The sequence below is a fragment of the Natator depressus genome, chromosome 1 (genome assembly GCF_965152275.1).
Source record: "Natator depressus isolate rNatDep1 chromosome 1, rNatDep2.hap1, whole genome shotgun sequence".
NCBI classification, from domain to species: Eukaryota; Metazoa; Chordata; order Testudines; family Cheloniidae; genus Natator; species Natator depressus.
In genome coordinates, this window is record NC_134234.1 from 222,502,007 (window position 1) to 222,526,715 (window position 24,709).

General features: G+C 43.0%; 1 protein-coding gene across 1 annotated transcript in view; it reads right to left on the reverse strand.

Moving 5' to 3' along the window:
• Positions 1 to 24,410, reverse strand: part of ETV6 (ETS variant transcription factor 6) — a 165,357-nt gene extending 140,947 nt beyond the window's left edge. Inside the window, exon 1 of the mRNA XM_074936347.1 lies at positions 23,956 to 24,410. Within this exon, the coding sequence (XP_074792448.1) occupies positions 23,956 to 23,988 (33 nt within the window). The 5' untranslated portion in view covers positions 23,989 to 24,410. The remainder of the gene's footprint in view (positions 1 to 23,955) is intronic.
• Positions 24,411 to 24,709: the final 299 nt, after the last annotated feature.

The window sequence follows — 24,709 nt, forward strand, 5'->3', positions numbered from 1 at the left end:
TCTGCTTCAAACCACATGTAGCCAGAAACTGTGATAACATCGTTGCATCTGATGAAGTGGGTTATAGCCCATGAAAGCTTATGCCCAAATAAATTTGTTAGTCTCTAAGGTGCTGCAAGTACTCCTCGTTCTTTTTGCCAATACAGGCTACCACTCTGAAACCTGTCACCACTTGGAAAGTGTCCCTACATTCCACACCAATGTGTCAAGATCGACTGTCTCAACCTAGAAAACAGGGAGCAGAGAATGGAGGCACAAGACTGAATTTGGATGGGGTGCTAAAGTTCACAGCTGCTCTACATTGACAGAGCTGAGTGAAGCTCCAGTACGGATGCAGCAAAAGCTGTTATAGAACATATTTGAGGGGCATTGGCAGAGCTGTGTGGGGCCACAGGGCCAATTTAAGGTGGGTACTGGAATCCTAATTGAAGATTTTCACACTTTGATATGTGTTTTCTTACTAAAAATCATTTCTCCCTTTCAGATGTTTGGATAACTACAAAGTTCTAAAAGTGGTTGTTTTAAAATGCATATTTATGAAATTAACTCTAAGTCACATTTTCAGTTTAGATGTTTCTTTTTATATTAAAACAAAAACAAAACAAATCTGCAGTGGTGTCTCCGTTTCCTGCTAAGGCTAATGTAAAGTACACTACAACCTCAGATAACCAAAACTCGCACACCGGAATCCACTCTCAGGTACAACAACTGGAGGCCAATTCTCTACTGTGTTACACCTTGGTTATTTAGTCACACCTGGGCAAAATGGGTGTAAAATGATACCATTCTGATCTCACTATTTTACATCCACTTTATACAAGCATAAATGACTACACAAGGTACAAGGCAGTAGAGAATCAGTGACCAAAGAAAAAGGTACAAGAGAATTGTAAACAAATGGGAAAAATATGTTTAAGATCAGGTTTAGATATTTACTCCATGATGTCCCATGCTGTCTGAAGGTATGTCTAGCTGGGGGTGTAGTTCCCAGCTAGAGGAGATATACCCATGCTACCCACAGTCCCAAATATTGCCCACAGTGACCTGAGTAGCCAAATATTTCTGCTGAAATCCTGACACTTAATTATCATCATTAGGATTCAGAGTCAACATATTGTGGAAACACTTCACGCCTCTCCGAGCTTTTGCTTCAGTGGCTGACTCAAGAAGACATAAGTTCATGTATGGAAGGGTATTTTCGCAACTATAAAGACTATGAACTTACTTTTCATTTTAATGGAAGCTTAAAATCTGCAGAATCTCTGACTTGCTCAATGTGAGGCTCAAGGCTGATGTGTGTGTGTGTTGTACTTCTAGTTAATAAGTCCTCCCTGCTGATAGGACAGCATGTCATGCTATCATCATTGCTCCCTGGCTGAAATAGGAGAAATTATCTTTTTATTCTTAAGTTACTTCTCTCTGAAGTTAAAATTGAAAGGTTTCAGAGTAACAGCCGTGTTAGTCTGTATTCGTAAAAAGAAAAAAGAAAAGGAGTACTTGTGGCACCTTAGAGACTAACCAGTTTATTTGAGCATGAGCTTTCGTGAGCTACAGCTCACTTCATCGGATGCATAGCATATCGTGGAAACTGCAGAAGACATTATATACACACAGACCATGAAACAAAACTTCCTCCCACCCCACTGTCCTGCTGCTAACAGCTTATCTAAAGTGATCATCAAGTGATCATCAAGGAAGGCCATTTCCAGCACAAATCAAGGTTTTCTCACTCTTCCCCCCACACACACACACACATACAAACTCACTCTCCTGCTGGTAATAGCCCATCCCTCTTTGAAACCTCTCTTTATAATGCGCATGATAATCAAGTGACCCACCTTGATTATCATGCGCATTATAAAGAGAGGTTTCAAAGAGGGATGGGCTATTACCAGCAGGAGAGTGAGTTTGTATGTGTGTCTGTGGGGGGGGGGAGGGGGAAGAGTGAGAAAACCTTGATTTGTGCTGGAAATGGCCTTCCTTGATGATCACTTTAGATAAGCTGTTAGCAGCAGGACAGTGGGGTGGGAGGAAGTTTTGTTTCATGGTCTCTGTGTGTATATAATGTCTTCTGCAGTTTCCACGATATGCTATGCATCCGATGAAGTGAGCTGTAGCTCACGAAAGCTCATGCTCAAATAAACTGGTTAGTCTCTAAGGTGCCACAAGTACTCCTTTTCTTTTTTCTTTTTAAAATTGAAAGTAACTTCTGCATGCAAGGAAGGAGAGGAGCCATTTTCAAGACTCAGTCATTGAGCAAAGATGATCAGATAAGAGGGTTTCTGGGACTGATCCAAAGCCCATTGTAGCCAATGGAAAGGCTCCCATTGTCTTCAGCAGGCCTCGGCTGAAGCTTTTTATGATAGTTTGGCAGGTGATAACTGAGTAATGGAAAGTACCTATTGCCCAGTGTTAGTGCCTGTCTGTAGAGCTTGTTGGGAAGGAGAATTTTTGCCCCATGGGAAATTTTGACATTTCAGAATGAATTTCTGATCCTAGAGTTGAAATATCCAAAATGTCATGGACTGAAAAACTCCAAAAAGTTCTGAATCTGAAGTGTCAAGAACAAAAAAGTGTGGACACTTTTAATCAAAATGAAGTGACTCAACTTTTTGAAATGGCATTTTCGATTTTGATTTTCTCAATTGGGGAAAGCCAAAAAATGAAATTGAAATGAACATTTCCCCACAGAAAATAGTGATTTTGACAAAACCACATTTTGTGACAAGAAAATTTTGCCCACCGCAAATGCTGACCAGCCCTCCCCATATCAAATAAGATAAGAAGAGGTAACATTTCATAGGTGAAGCAGTGATTAATAAGGAGTGACAGCAGACTCCTCTTATGACTTCTGATAGTCTCTTCTGGCCTTAACGTCTATTTAGCTATGAAATGACCTTGGCAGACAGATGAGGAACGCCTCTGGGTTCTCACTGCTTGATCCCCAACCCCCACCCTAGTTAACTGCCCTTGTTTCATGTCCAGCAGTAATGCACGTGACTGCCTGAGACTTTGTACAGATGATGCAACTCCTAAGCCCAGCTATTCTCTCTGTCTCACAGTCAGTCTGATGTAAGACAGAAGTAACTTGTTGACCAATCCTGCCCTCAGATAACAGAATAGCAATTAGCTGCTTGATCCCACCCTTTCTGCAGCAGGAATAGAGGGAAGAGGTGTCTTGCTGTCTGGCTACCTGTCCACTCCCTACTGCAAACCCTTGCTCAGGTAACTTGGGGCCCACAGATTGTAAATTGAGTCTGTTCTCTCTGGTACTGTGTGCAGTGTTGTTGGGAGACATTCTGCAGATTTTAAACTTTCATTAAAATGAAGATTAAATTCATAGTCTTTATAGTTGTGAAAATACCCTTCCATACATGAATTAACATGATAATGTCTTCTTGAGTCAGCCACTAAAACAATAGCTGGGAAAGGTGTGAATGTGTTGACTCTGAAGCCTAATGATGATAATTTAAGTGTCAGCATTTCAGCAGAAATATCTGGCTACTCAGGATTGTAGGCAATATTTGGGATTGTGGGTGCAATTTAGTTAGAGTATTACATCCTATTCTTCACCTCGCCAACACATCTGACCCCTTTTTGGACCTTGTGTTTCATAGCCACGAGGAGGCGCCCCAGTGGTGCGTGTATCCCATGACAAATATTCTTCTACGATTAACTATAAAGGGCATGATCAAGGGGTATCATTAGAAAGAGAAAGCAAACCTAAGTACATCAGTTTATCAGCTCATCCTGGTACAACTTCATCCTGACATACAAGGAGTCAAACGTACACATTTTCCATGCAACAAGAAAATAACGCTATCCATTTCCTTCTGCTTATCAAACTAACCTGAGCTCTCACTTGTGCTTCTGAGAAGCTTGGCAATTATTGGCCCAAAGAGAAGAAGGGAGAAATGGTTTCCTTGCGAACACCAACCCAGCCAGCTCCCTCTCCTTCAGAGCATCAACTACGAATGATCGGTGATCACTTTTCCTGAGGCATTAGAACTCCTACCCTGCCTAAGCTCAAGGAGCAGTCCTTGTAGGGAAAAGGGAAGGGAATCTTCAAGAGCAAGATTGGATCTGATTTCAGGGACTGTAAATCAGCTCAAAGTCTAATTCTATGTGTAATAACTTTGCACTTTCAAGAACCCCAAACCACTTTATCAGCAGTAATTAGCTTCACAACACACCTATGAAGTAGGAAATAAGAATACACTGTGTTACAAAGAGGTAAGCTGAGGCAGAGAGCGGTGAAGAGACATTAGGGTAAGGTCACATGGCAAGTGAGCCCAGGAGCCAAGAGTAGGCCCCTAGAGTCTTGACTTCCAGGTCCCCTGCTCAAATCATAATACCGCACCCCCTTCCTACCCTGAATTAGTCCTTGAGCAGCATTCTCCTGACTTCTCTCACACACAGACCTTCACCATTGTACTGGGGGTCTAGCAGAACACAGTGCTGCAATAAAGGAGGATCCCACTTGTGAGCCCCTGCAAACTAGCTTGGCAACAGTGTGGGTCACTTTCTGCTTCTGTTTTGCTCCCACAAATAAACAGGGAGAGAGTCTAGTATTGGACCTGGTGCAAGCCAGGAATAACAGGGCCTTTTGCTCTCAAAAGAGAGGGAAGGAAATGGGAGAAGAGTTACAGCCAACAGGCAAATGGAAAGCGAGGCACTTAATTAACCAAGAGAGAAACGGAGCAGCCTTAGTATAAAAATATTTCCATCTGGAAAAGTATATGGACTTCAGGGTCCCTAATGATCCCCAAACTTGTATAATTGGCAAACAATGCACAACAGTAGGACTCAAGGTCAAGAAATGGAGGGAAGGAAGTTAATGACCCAGCCATGCAAGTAGTCTACTACTTACTGCATACTGGGATCTGTGCATTGTCTCTTCTCCTGGGGCAGCTGCTATACAAACCTGCCAGCAATGGGAAATCAAAAAGGCTGAAATTATCCTTTCAGCTGACACCCACATGCCTATTAAAAATAAGTATTTTCCATGAATGGTCCAAAACACTCCCAACTTACAATCACGTTTCTATAGAACACTGACACTTCCGAATTTCAATTCTACTTGAAAAAAAAAAGAAAAGAAAAGACATAATATAGAGCGGGGGTGGGGGAGAGGTTGTTTTTTAAGCCAGGACTTTAGTTGAGTTCCTACTTTGTGGCTCAGATAACAAGAGGACCCTGCATCTTTTTGGGATTCAGTGTGCACTAGTGATTGTAGCACCTTCCAAAAGCCTGAGTGTCAGATCAAAAGCCTGAAATTAGACAGGTGTTCATGCTACAGGCTAGCATAGTAGAGGGTGGTGAATGAACGACATTCTACAGTACCTGAGAGACAATATGTGATCATGTAGCTGCAGAGTGTGGTGTTATGCATACGCAAGGGGTCAGAGATCAATCTGTGCATGAAAACTTATGTCCTCTCTGCTGAATGCTTAACTGAGCAAACTTCACGCACTCTGTTTCTATGGAATATTAAAGATAATTTGCTTTAGCAACGAGAAACATCATGCTCCTGAGTCGTATGCATCTCTCAAGAATTTTCTTGCATTTTTGTAACCATGTTTTGACAGTGGGTGTAGTGTCTCAGTTTTCTAACTCGGACTTTGGAACAGCCAAAAAAGAGTCTGTCCTCTGAGGATCTATCCAGTTTTAAAACTGAACCTAGTGAACGCTGGGGCAGGATGGAGGCGTAACTCCCAGCTCAAGTAGGTCTACCCATGCTAGCTATGATTGAGTTAGCATGCTACAAATAGCAGCATGGTTGCAGCAGTGGGACGGACGAGCTGCCTGAGTACATATCTAGAACTTCTGACACCACCACTTGCAGCACAGATGTCCCCTCAGACAAGACCGTGATGCAAACGTGCTGATTGCTGCCAGTTGTGTGCGTAGCTTTTGTAGACATATGCCCACAAAGAGCCAGACTGAGGAAACTCACTTATGTAGGACAAACAGAAATCAGGTGCCAATAATTTGTGGCCTCTGCCGTTAGCCTAGGCTATATCTAGGTTAAAAAAAAAAAAGACACACCGTATCAGTCCCTTAAATATTCTGGGAGGGAAGGAGAGGGACTGTGTGTATAGCTTGTTTTCCATTTCAGCAAGCAGCAGCGTTGCTTGGATGATTTGGGTCCTATCCTGCACGGCGTTGAGTGCCTCCCGAAAAGTGCTCAGCTTCCCCTGAAACCAACAGGTAGTGGAAGATACATGAGCTCTTGCAGGATATGGCTCTTGTGTACTACTTGAGCGACCCAGCTAGGAACTTGGCAGAACCAAAAGCTGCCTATTTGCAGCTCAGTGTTAAGCCATATGGTTCAAGCTGATAGGTTTGACTTGGCACATTCTATTGCTCACATCATTGACAGGTGTATCTCGTCCTCTTACTATGCTTTCTGATGCTTAATTGGTAGTGTATTTCCATGCAGGCTCCATTTCAACCCATTAATGGAAGACACTCACTCACCACGAGTCTGAGTTTCCACATTACTGGATTGCTACACTGCTGCATTAGATGTATTGAACAGTTTGGCAAAGGGTGTGCCTACACATACATACACACACTCTCTCTTTTCAGAGTAACAGCCGTGCTAGTCTGTATTCACAAAAAGAAAAGGAGGACTTGTGGCACCTTACAGACTAACCAATTTATTTGAGCATAAGCTTTTATTTGCCCTTTTGGCAGCTCACCTTTCAGTTTCAGTTGCCTGCCATCTGCATTTAAACAAAGCAAGCGTGAGCAGATAGATGCTTCACTCACATAGAAGCAAAGCTTTATATATACTGGGTTCTTTGAACGCTGACTGGTAATGCATGATGGAGAGAAAACTCTTGGTGGTTTCAGCCTGGCTATCTCCTTAACTGGTCTACTTGGAAAAATAAATCTCACTAACCCAACAAACACTATTCCCTTTTTCATGGCCCTGACAATTGGCAACCTGTGCACTGAAGCCAAGGATTGCATGGGCATAGACTTGGAACCACCAAATCTAGTCGGGGGCCCTCCAGGCCACAGTCAAGGCATGCTGATGGGGTAATATGGGAAAGCCTGAACTGACACCTCCACTGTAATACTTGCTCATTGCAGTTATTCAGCAGTGCTAAAATCAAGTACCATGCCAGAACACAGCAATGCTCCATCTCGCTGATAGCAGGCAGGTTTCTCCAGGGAGGTGTTTAGAATATAAAATAAATGCAGGATGTGTGTCTTTGTAATACTACACTGGGGGACATTCCATCCTGAAGCCTGCCAGTCTCTTATGGTTTGCACCGCAGTTGAGCCTAGCAGCCCCGATCCCTATTGTACTAGGCACTGTACACACATAATTGAAGAGAGGCTCTGCCCCAAAGAGCTTACATTCTAAGGACCTGAAGCATGAAAGCTCTTGTAATTTTTTTTATCCAGAAGTGTGAAATGCCAAGGAGATCTTCTCAGTAACACAGAAGATCACAAAATCCTGGGCATAGCACAGGTCTGTGGCTCAATGGGCTTTTTGCAGGCAATTCAGGCCAACAAATTTATTGCCATGGTTGAATAAGGGTGAATTCACATATTGTTGCATGGGGCTGTATTGACAGGTCTCTTAACAGCTAACAGGAGGTATGTGGCTGAAAACGGCACATGGCACTTGAATTCTTTAAGGGTCTGATTATTTTTCATGCTCTTCACCAGCCAGATCTGGAGAAAATCTGAAGAGAGACTAAGGTAATTAGAAACAGAACAGATCAAAGCATTTTACACCAAAGGAGGTCAGGGTCAAGAAGCAGAGTCAGGAACAGGAAAGCCCCTATACACTTTCTGAACGGTTGGGATAAGGGTCATCATAAAGGCCCAAACATTTCTAAAAAAATTATTTCTCCTCAAATTTACACTGTCAGGTTTCCACTGCTGAGGAAAACAACAAAAAATGAGAGCAAGAAATAGATCAAAAGGTCTGGTCCATATTGGTCACCTTCTAAATGACCATTTCTTATAGAATATTGCTCTCTTTTTCAATGATATTTCTAGGGAGTCCATTACTTTAGTATGTGAGCTCTATATGAACTCATTAAGCTTTGCATCGAGGTGTCCACAGTGGACTCAACAGCTTGAATTTGCCTTCCTAGCCAACTCCTCTTCCTTTCCTTATATATCACTCTCCCTCTGCCATACCCATTAATTTCTTCATTCCGTTCACTCACGGTCCTTTGGGTTTCCCCCCTCTTGCTCCTTTTGTCCTCCTCCCTAGCCCTCCCGCATAGCCTACCACAATCCCATTCTCACCTGTGGCTCAGGACAGGTAAAAAGATGTACAGGCACCAGATCCCTATTTGGGTCAGTAGCCATCTATGTATGGAGCTGAGCAGCCTATGGGCTCACCATTTGTAACAGTATCTGGAGTTTCAGACTAAATATGGATTTGGGGAAGGGTGGGTTGTGTGGATGTGCTGACTGGGAGGTTCTATGGAGGTCGGGGGGGGCAACATTATGGGATTATTTAACAAGGTGGCTTGACATACCAGGGCTTGGACTCAGTGATCCAGGAAGAACCTTCCAGTCCTATATCCTGTGTTCCTATTACATGACAGTCCTTGAAATGCATGTATGTGTTCACCCAACCCCCTCTCAATTTCACCAGCTCAACTAGTGGCCAATTGCCACTTTTTCAGGTGACCAATCTGTTGGGGCTTGCAAAAACCAGGACAGGACACTTCTGTAAAACTGACAGGGGTGAGCTCTGAAAACCAGAACTTCCCCAGTTTTCAGGGACACATGATTACCTAATCTCGTTCAAAAGCATGGAGGGTGAATCAATTAATTTTTGAGGCGGGTGGGGCAAGAGTCAGTAATACTGGGGGGTTGGTGACAATGTTGTACTGACCTGTCAAAAATGCTAGGGCTGGCCCTGTTCTGGCTTGTAGATTTTACATGCACAGCAACCAAAATGGAGCTTCCCCCCTTTCCCCGCGCCCCCTCCCCCCAGCCCCACAGCCTGAGCCCGAGTCGCCTGACCTGGGCTCTGAGACTTGGTGCTATCAGCTTTTTTTATTGCAGTGTAGACAGACCCAATGTGTAAGTCAGGGCAGGATCTGACTCTGGGTGTGGAGGGTTTTCTCTCTTTGCACAATATGGACAACATCCCAACAGAAAGATTGTCTGGTTGATGTTCTCATTCGTTATGTCATGGACCCACCTCTCCTCCCGTTCACTATTGAATAATCCTTGTGTCATCCACAACAATTGCTTACATGGTAAATTAAAATTAGGAAAAGCTCTTTAAACTAGCACTGGGAGACAAATAGGAGAGCCAGCACCACATGACCAATCAAGCATCCACAGACAAATAAACACTCTGTAGATCATTGTTGTACCCTAAAAGGAAACTACCTGCCTCCTGTTTGAATATTTTCACCTCATGATATCATTTAAACTAAAAAAAAAATATGTTGATGGACTCTGAGGTACCTAGGGGGATAATTAACAATACATCCCCTACTTCACAGGGGTGTAGTGACAATAAATACATTAAAAGAATGTTGCGTGCTGAGATACTGTGGAAATGGGGACTTTTAGTATTCCACAGTAGGACAACTACTTGAGGTCTACTCTGCAAAGCAGGTGGTGGTGGGTGAGTAGCAGAGGAGGAAACCCAAATGACCCCAGACAAGATGAGAGGGCTGTTAGTTTGTTCACTGCTGCAGCCTGCACTATCAATAATATACCTAATGGCATAGTTGGAAAAGCATAGATGGTCTCTGAACCAGTGAAAATCAGCAGGTTTGGAGGCCAGTGAACTAATGCCTTATCTCTCTGTTACCACCACTTCCCTCAGACTATCATAAATAGCAAAGGCCCCACCTTTCTCCCTCTGGTGTCTAAGGGAGAACTCCAATGTCTATTTCAGAGAGACGATTCATTTAGCATGTGCATCTTCAGCTCTGGTAGATTTTATCTATTATCTGGGATGCATTATAGGATGAAGACCTCCCATAAGTGGTCAAGGTCTACTGAATAGTCCTAGCTCCCATAGGGAAAATAAGACTACACTCTTCTGAGTGATGAGATAACTGGTTCTGTGGATGAAGGGAAAGCAGTGGACGTGTTATTCCTTGACTTTAGCAAAGATTTTGACACGGTCTCCCACAGTATTCTTGTCAGCAAGTTAAAGAAGTATGGGCTGGATGGATGCACTACAAGGTGGGTAGAAAGTTGGCTAGATTGTCGGGCTCAACGGGTAGTGATCAATGGATCCATGTCTAGTTGGCAGCCGGTATCTAGCGGAGTGCCCCAAGGATCGGTCCTGGGGCCGGTTTTGTTCAATATCTTCATTAATGATCTGGAGGATGGTGTGGATTGCACCCTCAGCAAGTTTGTGGATGACACTAAACTGGGAGGAGTGGTAGATACACTGGAGGGTAGGGATAGGATACAGAGGGACCTAGACAAATTGGAGGATTGGGCCAAAAGAAATCTGATGAGATTCAACAAGGACAAGTGCAGAGTCCTGCACTTAGGACGGAAGAATCCAATGCACCGCTACAGACTAGGGACCGAATGGCTAGGCAGCAGCTCTGCAGAGAAGGACCTGGGGTGACAGTGGACGAGAAGCTGGATATGAGTCAACAGTGTGCCCTTGTTGCCAAGAAGGCCAATGGCATTTTGGGGTGTATAAGTAGGGGCATTGCCAGCAGATCGAGGGACATGATCATTCCCCTCTATTCGACATTGGTGAGGCCTCATCTGGAGTACTGTGTCCAGTTTTGGGCTCCACACTACAAGAAGGATGTGGAGAAATTGGAGAGAGTCCAGCGAAGGGCAACAAAAACGATTAGGGGTCTGGAACACATGACTTATGAAGAGAGGCTGAGGGAACTGGGATTGTTTAGTCTACGGAAGAGAAGAATGAGGGGGGATTTGATAGCTGCTTTTAACTACCTGAAAGGTGGATCCAAAGAGGATGGATCTAGACTATTCTCAGTGATAGCAGATGACAGGACAAGGAGTAATGGTCTCAAGTTGCAGTGGGGGAGATTTAGGTTGGATATTACAAAAAACTTTTTCACTAGGAGGGTGGTGAAACACTGGAATGCGTTACCTAGGGACGTGGTGGAATCCCCTTCCTTAGAAGTTTTTAAGGTCAGGCTTGACAAAGCCCTGGCTGGGATGATTTAGTTGGGATTGGTCCTGCTCTGGGCAGGGGGTTGGACTAGATGACCTCCAGAGGTCCCTTCCAACTCTGATATTCTATGATTCTATGATCCTATTCTAGGTTATCCCCCCAGCCATGGTCAGTATTAGTTTATTATACATCTTAGAATTAATAATTTTTCTACCCACAGTAAGTATTCTGAAGACAGGGCACTACTGGAGAAGCCCTCCTTTCTATGCCATGCTAGCCATTTTATGGAGACTGTTCAGGTAGCAGTTAAAAGATAGCCTGGCCCTTTTTCAAAATATTAGAGGTAACTTTTGACCAGTATTCTCTCTCCCAGTAAGACAGGTTCTCAGACCCAAGATAGCATCTGAGCTACGGCTGAACATGGACATTTGCTGTTTTGCCTACGGTCACTTCAGCACTGGTATTGGAGTTGTTGCACATTAAAAGGATGTAGCTAAGTAGAAAGGAGGAGGATGGTCCAGTGGTTAGGGCAGCACACCAGCCTAGGACTTGGAAGACCTGGGTTAAAGTCTCTGCATGAGCTCAGGCAAATCACTAAGGGTATGTCTACACAGCACCTAGACACCTGTGGCTGGCCCATGCCAGCCGACCCAGCTCCGGCTGTGGAGCTGTTTCAGTGGTGGGTAGGCTTCCAGGACCCTCCCACCTCACAGAGGCCTAGAGCCTGGGTTCCAATACAAGTCCAGAGGGTCTACACAGCAACGAAACAGCCCCACAGCCTGAGCCCGAGGCAGCTGGCACAGGCAGTTGTCTAGTTGCTGTGTCGACATACCCTTAGTCAAGCTGTTCCCCGTCTGTGAAAAGGGGTTAATAGCACTTCCCTACCCACCAGCGTGTTGTGATAATAAATACATGAAAAGATGGTGAGGTGCTCTGTTACTATGGTAATGGTGGCCGTATAAGTACCTCATATAGAAAACAGGTTAACACTCTGTATCAAAGGTGCCTAGGTACAATCAAAGTCTATTCTTTTCTATCCATTAGAACTATACTAACTCATCTTGAACAAGGAGGCTTGTGCTAGGTCTAGGATAGTGCCCTAGACTGCATATCCAAATACTGTGGGTGCTGCTGAATCAGCAAAATGCCCCTTCCGTCAACTGACCGCATAACATCTGTGATGCTCAGTTTCTCTCTCTTGCCTCAGCCCAGCAGGGATGAGGCACAAGGTTCCCACGGCTGGGATTCAAAATAGGAATTGAGTATAAAGGGTAAAATAAAGGGGGACAAAAGCGCTCTCGTTAACTTTTCACCATGGCAGGTCTGCCCAAAGGTCTCTGCAAACGGAGCAGTTGCTACTGAACAAGGCAGCTCAATTACCTCTTGCCACACATGGCCGGATGGTGAAAGCAGCAACTTCAGTGCCCGGCTCTGAAAGCACCAGTCAGGACACAACTGTATACTTCCAGCTGAGAAGCTGCAAGACAGCTAGTGGATGATCACGGGGCTAATATTACAGGGAGCATAACTGTGCATCAGTTCACTGCACACAGACTTTGGGGGGAGGGGAGTGTGGGGGAAAAGTAGCTAAAGGGAAAAAGAGCTACAACAAATACAATCTCCTCCATTTCTCAGACAGGTCATTTTCCGCTCCAGCTTTTGTCTTCCCATTTATCATGTACATAAGAGGACTAACACTGAAGAGTTCAGGAACACATTTCAAATTAATAGCAATGGGAACTCAAAGGCCTTTGGAAAGGCATACTTCAACCCAGATATGGCTCCTGGAAGGGAACAATGCCTCTTCCTCAAAACCAAACAACTTCTGCTTTTTCAAAGGCTAGGCTGGAATTCCCCTTCCATGTATTCCCTGAAGGGTTTATTTTCACTCCCTTTCTTGAACCTGAAAAAGTACACCAACAAAACTAGCCTCCTTCTAGTCCATTGCCTAATAGACTACACTTCTTAAAATATTCAGATTCTCACTCAGAGCTCTTGCTAGTTACAAATAATGAGAGACCAAGAGTGCAGGCAGATGCTTGCTTGGACCAAGATGGAGAGTTAAGTGTTGAGTAACAGTTTTAGTGAGATTACTCCTATGAGACCTCTGGACAAGCTTTTTAGTGTGTGGAATTTTCTCTTTTCTTCCCCCAAAAGCTCATTCAGGACTGCATGAGCCATTATCTGAAATTTGGCTCCAGGTTGCAAGACGAATTCTGTAACTCACTTGCTGATTAGTCTCAGTGCTGATGGGACCAACTGGTGGTTAAAGTAGACCAAACAGGAGAGGAAGTTCTCCGTGTTCCCACCAAGGAGGAGGGTGAGCTGTGGGGGAGCTCTGCTCTGCCAAGCCAGTGACAGAAAGGGCAGCTCGCTGCCCGCTGTATCAGAGAAGGGGGAACTGTGCACCTCCTTCCCTTAGCCTCTGGAGCCTCCAAAGGGACAATTCCCTCCTAGGTGCTTCTGGAATCCTCTGCACACTTCCCCCTGTTTTTCCCATGCGTACCTGATGGACACATCTCAAGTTAGATTCCCCTGCATCTCCGAGGATAATGGTGCACATATGCTTGTACTAGCTCTTCGCTGAGTGCACTGCAAGACTTGGATGGTGAAAGTCCTTTCAGCTCCCAGACTTTTCAAATCGGGCTTGGATCAAGGAGTCAAATTACCCATGCATTTGAGAAGGTGAACCCTGACAGCGCTAATACAATGCAACATACAACATGTAACTCAGGCCATGTGCCATTAAATGTTTGAAAGTGGGTAACCCTCTCTCCTATCAGGCCCCTCCCACGCTTCTCCCTGGATCCTCTCCCAAAGTCTCCATTTGCTGAAGTGGGTTGATGGTGACACAACCACCTGTGTAGTCAAATGAGAAAAATATTGCTATACCTTTGGCCAGTCTTTCCTGAGTTCATAAGCGCCCATCCCTAGGCGCTAGTACCCCAGCTGTCATCCCAGGACTGTTAGCAGGTTTTCCCTAAAGAAAACAACTAGGGTCAAGCCCCTGCATGCCCTTCTCCCCTCCAGCAATAGCACCTCCTGCTTCCCAATCCCCATCATCCACTCACTCACCCCCAATCCCTTGACAGTCTCCAAAGCCCTGGCTTCCTCACACAGATTGAGGCATTGGCAGCCACGTAAGCGAAGTAAAACTCAGCATTCAGCCCTGTGTGGGTTGAATCCCCTATCATGAAACAGGCTGGAGAGAACATGCTGCAGCATTTTCCTACCCGAATCAGAGAGAATAAAAAGGATCACTTCCTTTGCGGGGAGGATTTCTGGCACAGATCTCGAATAAAATTCCTAAAAAGCAGGAAGGGTTTCTCCATAATACCGCTCTGATACTGTGCAACTTCTACTGGAGGCTCTCAAAGCAATTTACATATTTTAATGACATGAGGCTCACAACACTCATGTGAGTAATCTAGGCCTCCCTTACGTTGTCATCTTTTTACAGGAAGAAAAAGGCATGTGGCTTACAGATAATGGGCTAAAAGTAGCCCAGGGTATAACTCCACTGATTGGAGAATTTGGCATAGTTCCAGGGTTGCCAATTTATAGATTTCATCATGAATCTCATGATATCTAGTGCTTTTCCTAGAGCCCCAGATCCTGGAGTCATGTGATTAAAGAAGAATTTCAGCTTACACTTTTTTAATGGAAGTTTCCAGCACTCAGTTGCAGAGAACAGCTTCAAATTGTGACCCTGGTGCACTTGAAGATCTCAGAAACCAGAAAGCAAATAAAAATAACCTACATTTTACTATTTTTTTAAATCATGATTTTTAAGCAAGGCTCGTTATTTTTGAAGCCTGACTTACGACTTTTGAATGCTTGGGGTTGGTTTTATTGTAGTTCTGTAATATGGTTTGGTATCCTGTCCACACATAATACCTATCTATGTTACAATCCTGTCAGTACAGTGCAGTATTTTAACATGGCAATCCAAAACAGTAAGATGATAGGAGTTATGCCCCATTTAGCCAACCAATGCAGATTGGGCCAAATCAAGTTTCAGCTGAGTTTGGAAACTGTCCTTATTGAAAATCCTATATAATTTAATATAGATAAAATAATTTGTGTTCCATAGGAAGTATTCTTAAAACCTACAGTATTTAGTAGACAATGAGATTCTTTATATATCCATCTATAGCAGTAATATTTTTATTAAATTTTAATAGAATGGTCCAAACATCTACATATGGAAAATGATACCTTCTGAAGAAGTCCTATAGAAAAGTTATGTTCTAGCCTGGGTGCCATCCTAGGCTAGAATTTTATTTTATTTTTTAAGTACTCTGGGCCAGATTTTCAAAAAAGCCCATCTCCAATTTAGGTACCTAAGTGGCCAGATTTCCAAAAGGGCTGTACAGGCACATCAGGTGTCAATGCCTTTTGAAAATCTGGCAATAGGTATCACAGTGAGAGCTGCTGACAATTTTTGAAAATACAGCCACTTATTTAGGTGCTTATAGGGCAGCTGAACAATTGTGAAAAAACTCATCACCCCTGTTGCCGGCACTGAGCACTTGGAAATCTGGCCCTGAGCTCTGTTGAAAATCTGGCCTAGTGTGGCTTCATGTTAATTAGCCAAATGAATTGGTTTAGAAATTTGAGCTGGACACACCTCTTCTTAGCATACGCTACAACTTTCTCTCTTTACTCTTACCTCCTCCTTCCTTTACTCCGGTTGTTAATCTCATCCAACTGCTGCTTCTTGTCATAGCCTAGACTGTGAGCAATTTGGGGTAGGGATTGTCTTCTCACTGTCTGTCTTGCACAGCACCTAGCAAAATGCATCCTGATCCTTGATTGGTGCCCATGGGCATTATTGCAATACAAATAAGGAGTGTTTCCAACCTCTGCTTCTGGCCCAGGGTAGGTGCAGCCTAAAGCAAGCAATGTCTTATAGCACCCCAGGAAAAAAAATGGAGAAAGAAAACCAAATAATTTGGCTGAGGGAAAGGCGAATTAGAACTCTGGAAAACCCTAGAGAAAAACTACACTCACTAAATCCAACTACAAGATCCACTAAATAAACACCACAAGTCAACGGTGTGACAAGCGGAAAGTATTTAAGCAGGGCCATTCTAATGCCTACGAGGTACAGGCTAACTCTCTAAGGCACACACTGTGGCACTCATCACAGCATTCCATGTGGCTTTATCCCATTTAAAGGGCCACCTACCTGCTTCTCATGTATAAATCTTCAATATGACAAACGTGATACCATTGTGAGCATCTCTGTTTCTCTCTCTTGCCCCTGATGTGACACATTTTCTTTACCATGGTAATACTTTCAACTGAGTAGCAAAGGAACAAAGCAGCAAAGGGATGTGACAAGGAATAATCTTTGGAAAATCGTGTTTATGAAGAAACAGTTATAGCTGTAGTACCCCAGCCAAAATGCCCCTTGGAGTTAAGTACCATTACATTAGAAATATGCAATGGTGTTGTAGCCGTGTTGGTCCCAGGATATTAGAGAGATAAGGTGGGTGAGGTTATCTCTTTTATTGGACCAACTTCGAGCTACATTAGCTCAAAAGCTCATCTGTCTCACCAACAGAAGTTGGTCCAATAAAAGAGATTACCTCACCCACCTTGTCTATTAATTAGAAAAGCAGTAATAGCTACAGGTTGAAATGCAACATCCATTATAAGCCCCTGTCCTATGATTGCTCATAACTTTCTCAGACAGATTCCATTAAGTCTGAAGTTTTCCACGGTGGTCTCTGCCCAGGGGTGACATTTCTGGAAAAATTTCAGTAAAATCTATTCAACCTTACTGAGCTCTGCATGTGATTACAGGAGGGTGGGAGGAAAGGGAATTTAATTTCTTGCAAACATCACAATCATTTTAAGAGGTCTAGGACATTGTAAAATCAAGTGGAGAAGAGACACTCCCTAGAGGCCACATGATGGAGAAGAATGGGCACAAATCAGAGAGCTTCTTTGCCACTGGCTGTGTCTCAGTAAATGATCTGCCCTTACATGGTGTATTGTAAATGGTATTTAGTTAAGCCTCAAAACATCTCCATGGAAGTGGGTATTATCCCCATTTCATGGAGGGGGGAAATGGAGGCACAGAGATGTCAAAGTCAACACTTCCAGAAGTGATCACTAATTTTGAATGGCTTAATTTTTGGGTACCCAGCTTGAGACATAAATCTCAAATACCCCAAAACTGAGGCACCCAAAATCAGTGGCTACTTTTCTTTTAACTTGGGCACTGGTGGCACCTCAATCTCTCCTGTTCTCTGCCTGTGGCATACAACAGTTTTGTTTTCTGAGGCCTGAAATGCTTTAGTTTAACCCAAGTTTTGCGCTCAATACTGGGGTAATTAACATCCTGTGTTATACAGGAGGTCAGACTAGATGATCTAGTGGTCCCTTCTGGCCTTAAACTATTAACAAAATGGATTTTTAACCTCCTAGGAACCAGATTCTCAACTAGGCAGAGTTGGCTCAGCTCTTCCTCGAAATAGGCAGAGTGCCATGCAGTTTAGGTGAGTTTTTCATAGAAGACCATAGAAAACTGAAGCTCTCTTCAATATAGGCATTAAAAAACCCCTAGTGCATTTTGTAAGAGATGGAGTTTACTGCAGTGTAACTGTAGATTTCATCTCTACTTATCACCATTCTTATTACCTATGCATTGTTTGGCTGCCTCCCACCTCTCCCAGAAGGCTTTGAGACACATGGTGCTATATAAATGTAAATTACCATTACAGTGACTTCTATGTAATTGGGATGGCTATTTGATTGTGTTGCCTCCCAGGAAACTCACTTAACCTATAAGAATATATAGTGAATAGTAACGACCAATGCATAATTGGGACAGTATTAGCAAAGTTTTGATTCATGAGGATTAATTTTGCTAGTGCTAATTAGTTAAGCGATTAATCGGGTGTTAAATACCTTTGCATTTCTAAAGTCTGGTCTTTTGTGGTTTGATCCTACATCCACTGATCTTAATGGGAGTTTTCTGATTGGCATCAAGGTGAGAACAATCAGCTCATTAATAAAGAAGTTTTCCAGTACAAATTAAGGGGTATATCTTCCCCAAGTAATGAGTCAGCTTTGGTTAAGGGTGGCAGGATTCTGCTGGCATCAACCTGAATAGTTCCAGGGTATGAAATTTACCAGGTTCCTCATCACACCAGGGAGAAAAAAATGGAAATTCCCTCAACAAACAACAACAACAAAAAGCACTGATGAAATAGAAGTAAAGCACTGAAAAAGATATCTGGAAAAGCAAAGCTCAGGTAGACAGCTCAGCCTTTACGCTGGTCCCTTGTACTTAAAATTTAAAACACAGTCTCTCCTCTTACCATTATAAATTAGCTCCAGACCTAAAACAAGCATCTCCCAGGTGCAGCTCCACACCTATGAGGATCTGTATTGACATAAATGGGACTTCATTCAGGCATGAGAGCCATGTACAGTTCATTCCAGGATCAGGGCCTATATCAACCAACACAGTATACAACAGGGATCGGCAACCTTTGGCACGTGTCAGGGAAATCCACTGGGGGGCTGGGCCGGTTTGTTTACCTGCAGCGTCCGCAGGTTCGTCCGATCGCAGCTCCCACTGGCTGCAGTTCGCCGTTCCAGGCCAATGGGGGCTGCGGGAAGCGGCGCGGGCTGAGGGATGTTCTGGCCGTTTTGTGCTATTGAAAAGTTGTCAACCCTAGCCCTCTCCCACACTCCAAACCCCTCATCCCTAGCCCCACTCCAGAGCCCGCACTCCCAGTCAGAGCCCTCACCCCCTCCTACACCCCACCCCCCTCCAGCCCCAGCCTGGTGAAAGTGAGTGAGGGTGGGAGAGAGCGAGTGATGGGGGGCGGGGAATGGAGCAAGCAGGGGACGGGCCTTGGAGAAGGGGCAGGGCCTTGGGGCAGAGATGTTCAGTTTTGTGCAATTAGAAAGTTGGCAACCCTAGTCACACTTGTAGGTACCAGATGCTTTGGGACCAAAGTCTTGTTAAAAAGGGATGAAAAACAATTTTGTGGATAAAGTAGGCAGAATCTCCAACCAAAGTGTTCAAAAATTGAGTCAAACTCCCAAAAATCATTAGATTGGCTTAAAATTCAGGATAGTTTATTTTTTAAATATATACATTAATTAAATAAATAAATAATACATTCTGGGTTCTATTTACCTTCTGCTTTTTGATTCTTTCTGGTGCGCTCAGGTCATGTTTTTAGGATCTCATCCATAAACAGGAGAGCCTGAAACTTTCATTTAAAAAAAAAAAAAAAGCTGATTCTCACAGAATCAAATAATTCCAGGAGCTAGGAATTTAAGTAAAACACCAAATATCACTAGATTCACAGTACAATTGCAAGAATTGGCAACCCTACAAAAGAGGCTGCTCAGACATTTGATTTCTATTCCTGGCTCTGCAACAGATTTATGGTGTGGCCTTCCACAAGACACTTCTAATTTCAATACACCTCAGTTTCCCTATCTGCAGTAATACCTACCTACCTTAGGGACCAGGGGGTTGCAAGGGTTAACTTATTAATATACGTAGAGAGTTTCAAACTCTATATATAGGAAACGTAAAGGCAAAGTATTCTTACTAAAAATATGTGTTAGCTCAGAACACCTGGGAGTTAAGGTTGTCTCAGTTAAAGACAAGTATGTTTGTAAGGAAGAAATTCTGTAGTTTTAAATGAATGAATGTACAAGATCAGCAAGTTGAATCTTTTTCATATGTCTTTTTAGATTGATTCACAGCGAGTGACTAAGCACATTGGGCCATCTCAAGAGTTCAGAAGCTGAGATCATCTCAAATTTGAGATCATTGCAAGCTTTAGGCCAGTGGTTCTCAAAGCCGGTCTGCCGCTTGTTCAGGGTAAGTCCCTGGCGCGCCGGACCGGTTTGTTTACCTGCCGCGTCAGCAGGTTCGGCCAATCGCGGCTCCCACTGGCTGCGGTTCACCGCTCCAGGCCAATGGCCTGCACCACTTCCCGCAGCCCCCATTGGCCTGGAGTGGCGAACTGCGGCCAGTGGGAGCCGCGATCAGCCAAACCTGCGGACGCGGCAGGTAAACAAACCGGTCCGGCGCGCCAGGGGCTTTCCCTGAACAAGCGGCAGACCGGCCTCGGGAACTACTGCTTTAGGCCACTCAGTGTTAAACATTCATAACTTTAAAGGCCACTTAATCTTTAAAATCATAATCAAAGCAATACTATGTGTTCTGTACTGTATCTTAATTATACTTTGCTCAAAGCACCTTACAAAGAAAAATATCATTATCCTCATTTTACAGAGGGGTAAGCTGAGGCACAGGGCGGTGGAGCGACTTTCCCAAGGTTACAGTAGTGGAGTCAGGTGAAGAAACACAGATCTCCTGATTCCCAGTCTTGATGTATAAATTGCAAATTTAAAATGATACAGAGAGACCAGATTTTTAAAGCATAAACACAATAAACATGAAGGGTTCAACCTTAACTCTGTGTTTCCTGACCCCTGAAATCTTACTTTCTCAATGACATTGCTGACTTAGGCCCAGATCCTGCAAACTCTTATGTACATGCTCAGCTTGATTGCCTTCCTACTCCATCCGATGTTAATGGGACTACTCAATGTAGCATATTAAGCAAGCGCATCAGCATTTGCAGGACCAGGGCCTTAGCATTCATTTTTTTTCCCCTCACAGAGAATGAATTTTTATAAATACACACACACACACACTTGCAGCAAACCAAAAATGCATCAATATATAAGTATACACGTATACCCCCAAATAGCCATTTGACAGAGATATTACTGTGAATTTGTATTGATTGAGAGCAGACAAGCATACACTGTAATACCAGAACTTCATCCCCAGAAGTCCTTCCTAAATCTTCTTATAGTGCTTTTCTGGTGAGGTAAGACGTCTCAGCTACAAACAAAGCACTTTCCTTCACTCCCTTCATTCTGGCTGTCCATGGTTCACCACACTAGTTGCTGTGGAATTTATTGCACGCTGACTTGCTCCTTGTTGGGGGAGGGAAAAGCCCTAACAAAATACTTATATCTATAAACAACACTGCTTCCAGTTCATAGGTTCCTAATGAAATGCCTTTGCCAGGCAGACAATTCAACATTGAAACATTTGCTGTTTACAGCGGCAAGGTACAAGACAGTGTTGCAGCAGACATGTAATACAAAGTAATGCTTGATTATATGCTCCTGAGTAAAAACTCCACACTGCAACCTGGCATGGGGCTATAGTGAAATAATGGATCACACTGGAATGGTTACACCATCATTTAGAGATGTTCTTTTGATTCCAGTTACTGACCTACAATTAACTTTGAATCTATTCTGAATGAAACAAATGTCCAAAGACAGTGACAGTAAACAATCAAATGAAGAGAAAAATTACCCAGACTGGTTTGACTTTTAAAGGGATATCATCTATTTGAAATTCACATTTCTGTTTGAAAAGTTACTCTTCGGTACTTAAGAGGAACAACTAAAAAGTATTATAACTGAGAAGTCAGACAAAAAAAATCTTTTTTTTCCCTTCATTTTGTTTATTGTGTGCATGTGATAGCACTGTGTGTATAGTTGGACTTAGGGCTTCCCCTGTATAGTAACCAGTTTCTCTCTTGCTAATGAGATCCTCATCAGTGTCAATGTGAGAGCAGAAAAACACTCATAAAAATGTTAAGGGTCTTTTTAAAAAATCAGGCCATGGTATTTAAAGAGGCTTTTAAAAATTAGTCAGTTTTAAAAAAAATCAATTTGATGACATCCCTTTAAGCATAACAAAACACTTCCATATTTTCACTATTTGTATGAAGGAGTAGGAAATACACAAGTAATATGTGGGGGACCCCTTATAATATCGCTCCATAATGTTTCGTGTTAAATATTGTGGGGGACCAAGTGGGCTGTATCGTAAATCAATGAGACATTTGTCCCTGACTTATGTGGGAGCATGACCAAGCCTCATTTATTTGCAAGATGCCCCATTTCTAACACAAAGTAATGAGCTACTGACCAGCACTATTGTTTTTGGTATAGTAGTTTGTGATCTCATCTCTGGTAAGCATATATAATGTTTTTATGGGATTTGTTAGAAAAAATCAATGAGTTAGTTAGTGGTACAGATTTTCCCTGTATCAAAATGTTTTGCCATACGATTAAAACACACAATACCCTATTATCTAGTTTGCCTATCCATCTTATAAAAAGTCAAATAAACTACATTCTTTATGCCACAGGACTTCAAAGGACACTGTGATGAAATTAGTTTACCCAGAAAGAGAAATTAGCCCAGGAGTTTTCAAATTCTAGTTATATTGCACAGAATACAAGACTATAATCATAAATGTGCAAACATACAGGACAAAAAGGGTTCTATCGTTTTCAGTAGGATAAATAACTTTTTATTGCTGGCAGTTCTGCCTTTAAAATGCTATGGCAATAGTTTCTTTCTACCCATAGACTATCATAAAATGTTTCTGAACGGTAACAGTTATCAACACATTCCTATCCAGCTTGTGAGTGAAATAAAATGACTCCTTAAGAAAAAAAGTTATTAAACCATAAATGGGGGGAGAGGTAATTAAACAGATATCATTATCTATATGGATCCGCTGGATAGGAAAGTTCTGGACAAGAGATGAAACTTGATTTTTTCCACTCTCAGCTTTATACTGCCGCCACTTAAAATGGGAAACTTCACCATGTAGCATGTTCAATGGGCCAAGTCCCAAAGAAACCCATTCCTCAGGCTCCTCACAAGGCAAAGAGTGTGCGGCACTCTGCTCTCACAACACTGCCCTACATGTTCATAGATGAGAGCCACAAATAAATTGATTAAAAAACAGCACTAACCCACCACTTGTGGAAATACAAATACTGCATCCCCTCCACCCCAGCAAACTTCCTACAAACTTTAGAGCAGCAACAACAACAAAACCCAGGATCTCCAAACTGGAAGGGGCCAGGTACCAGGTATTAATTTAAACCATCCACCAGCAACGAAAATCACGCCTCCAACACTGAACTACATCTACCCTGGGTTTGTTTGTTTTTCCCCAGTGTAGTCACAAATACAGAAAGGCATCCCTGACTGCCAAAGTGCAGTGCTAGTCCCCCCCTTTGTGCCGTGGAAATCAAGATAGTTTGAGACTTGCTTATAGTTGTCAAGATGCCGTGCACGCCTGGCGAAATAAATAAATAAATAAACCCTCACCGATCACCTTTGAAAATAAATAAATAATAATAATAATAATGATTTTAAAAAGCAGATACATTTTGTACACTGTGAAGGTGCCATATGTAGGGCGTTTGCATATCAAACACTAATGAAAGCGCAACGTGTTCAAATTTGTGGTGAGTTATTATAGTCTAAGAAAACAGGTCTTTCCTGATCATGCTAAACGATCATTTTCATAAAGCAAATGTTTCTATTTACATTTCTGCGGGAGACCTTTCTTTTTCCCCTCTCTCCCTCCCTCCTAAAAGCACAAAAAGTTCACATTCACTCTTCGTGTTCATGGACAAATAGACATCAGGTTTAACCAGTAATCACTGAGTATTTACTGCCAAAACTCAACCAACAAACAAACAAAACAAGCTGGACTTTCCCGGCTCCCTCATGACAAGGATTTCATTGTATATTTAAAGAAGAAGAAAAGGAAATAGATAGCAAGGTTAAAACTAAAAGGTAACGCACAACAGCAAAAACAAGCTGCATCTTTTCCCCCAAACCCCGTTCACGCACCCCTCCCGAAAGAGAGATCAGTTAGAAATATAATGCCCACAATCTTCCACGCTGCAAACATTGTCTGGATCTAGGCAGGTTTCAAAATGGGAAAATGGGTTTTTACCTTGATGCAACACTGAGCAGGAGCCTCAGACATGTCTCACAGAAAGGGGGGGAAAGGAGAGAGAGAGATCAGGAAGTTCTCCGTTTTTTTCCACTTTCCTTTCCTCTCCCTAACCCAGAAATCCTTCACAGACAGACGTAATCATTTAAGGAGAAGTTACTCCAACCATCTTTCCAAATAACCCCAAAGATCCTGCAGATCTGCCCCTAGGAGAGGCAGCCTGCATAGTTTTGTTGTGATGTTTGGTTGCTGGTTTTTTTTATCCTTTGAAGGAAGGGGTGAATATGTTTGATTTAATTTGCCGGTGTTATGCTTTGAGATCTGAAGGGTGAGGCTGGTTTTCTCGCTCTCTCCCCCTCTCCGTGAATGTTTTCCTTCCTGGAAGAGAGAAACTGAAAGACAGAACTGAGAGAAAGCTCTTTGCTCATTGATCTTGAGAGTTTCAGGGCTGAAACTGACGTGAATTCCCAGCACTGAGCTCTGCCTCTTAAAGGAGCCCTGCCACCAGGAAATAAAAGCTCATGTTACCGTCAGGCAACAGGGAAATAAATGCAGGGCATGGTAGGGGGAGAAAGAGAAGGGGGAATCTGCTGACACAAAAGGGTGTCCAAATTGATGGTGAAACTAGAGAAGGGAGGGGGAGTTTAATAGTTATGTTCTCAAACCTGAGACAAAACAAACCAGGAAACAAGAAAATGGGATAATAGAAGAAGGAAAGAAACAGATTGTTTTTATTGACAGCTCATTGCTCGAA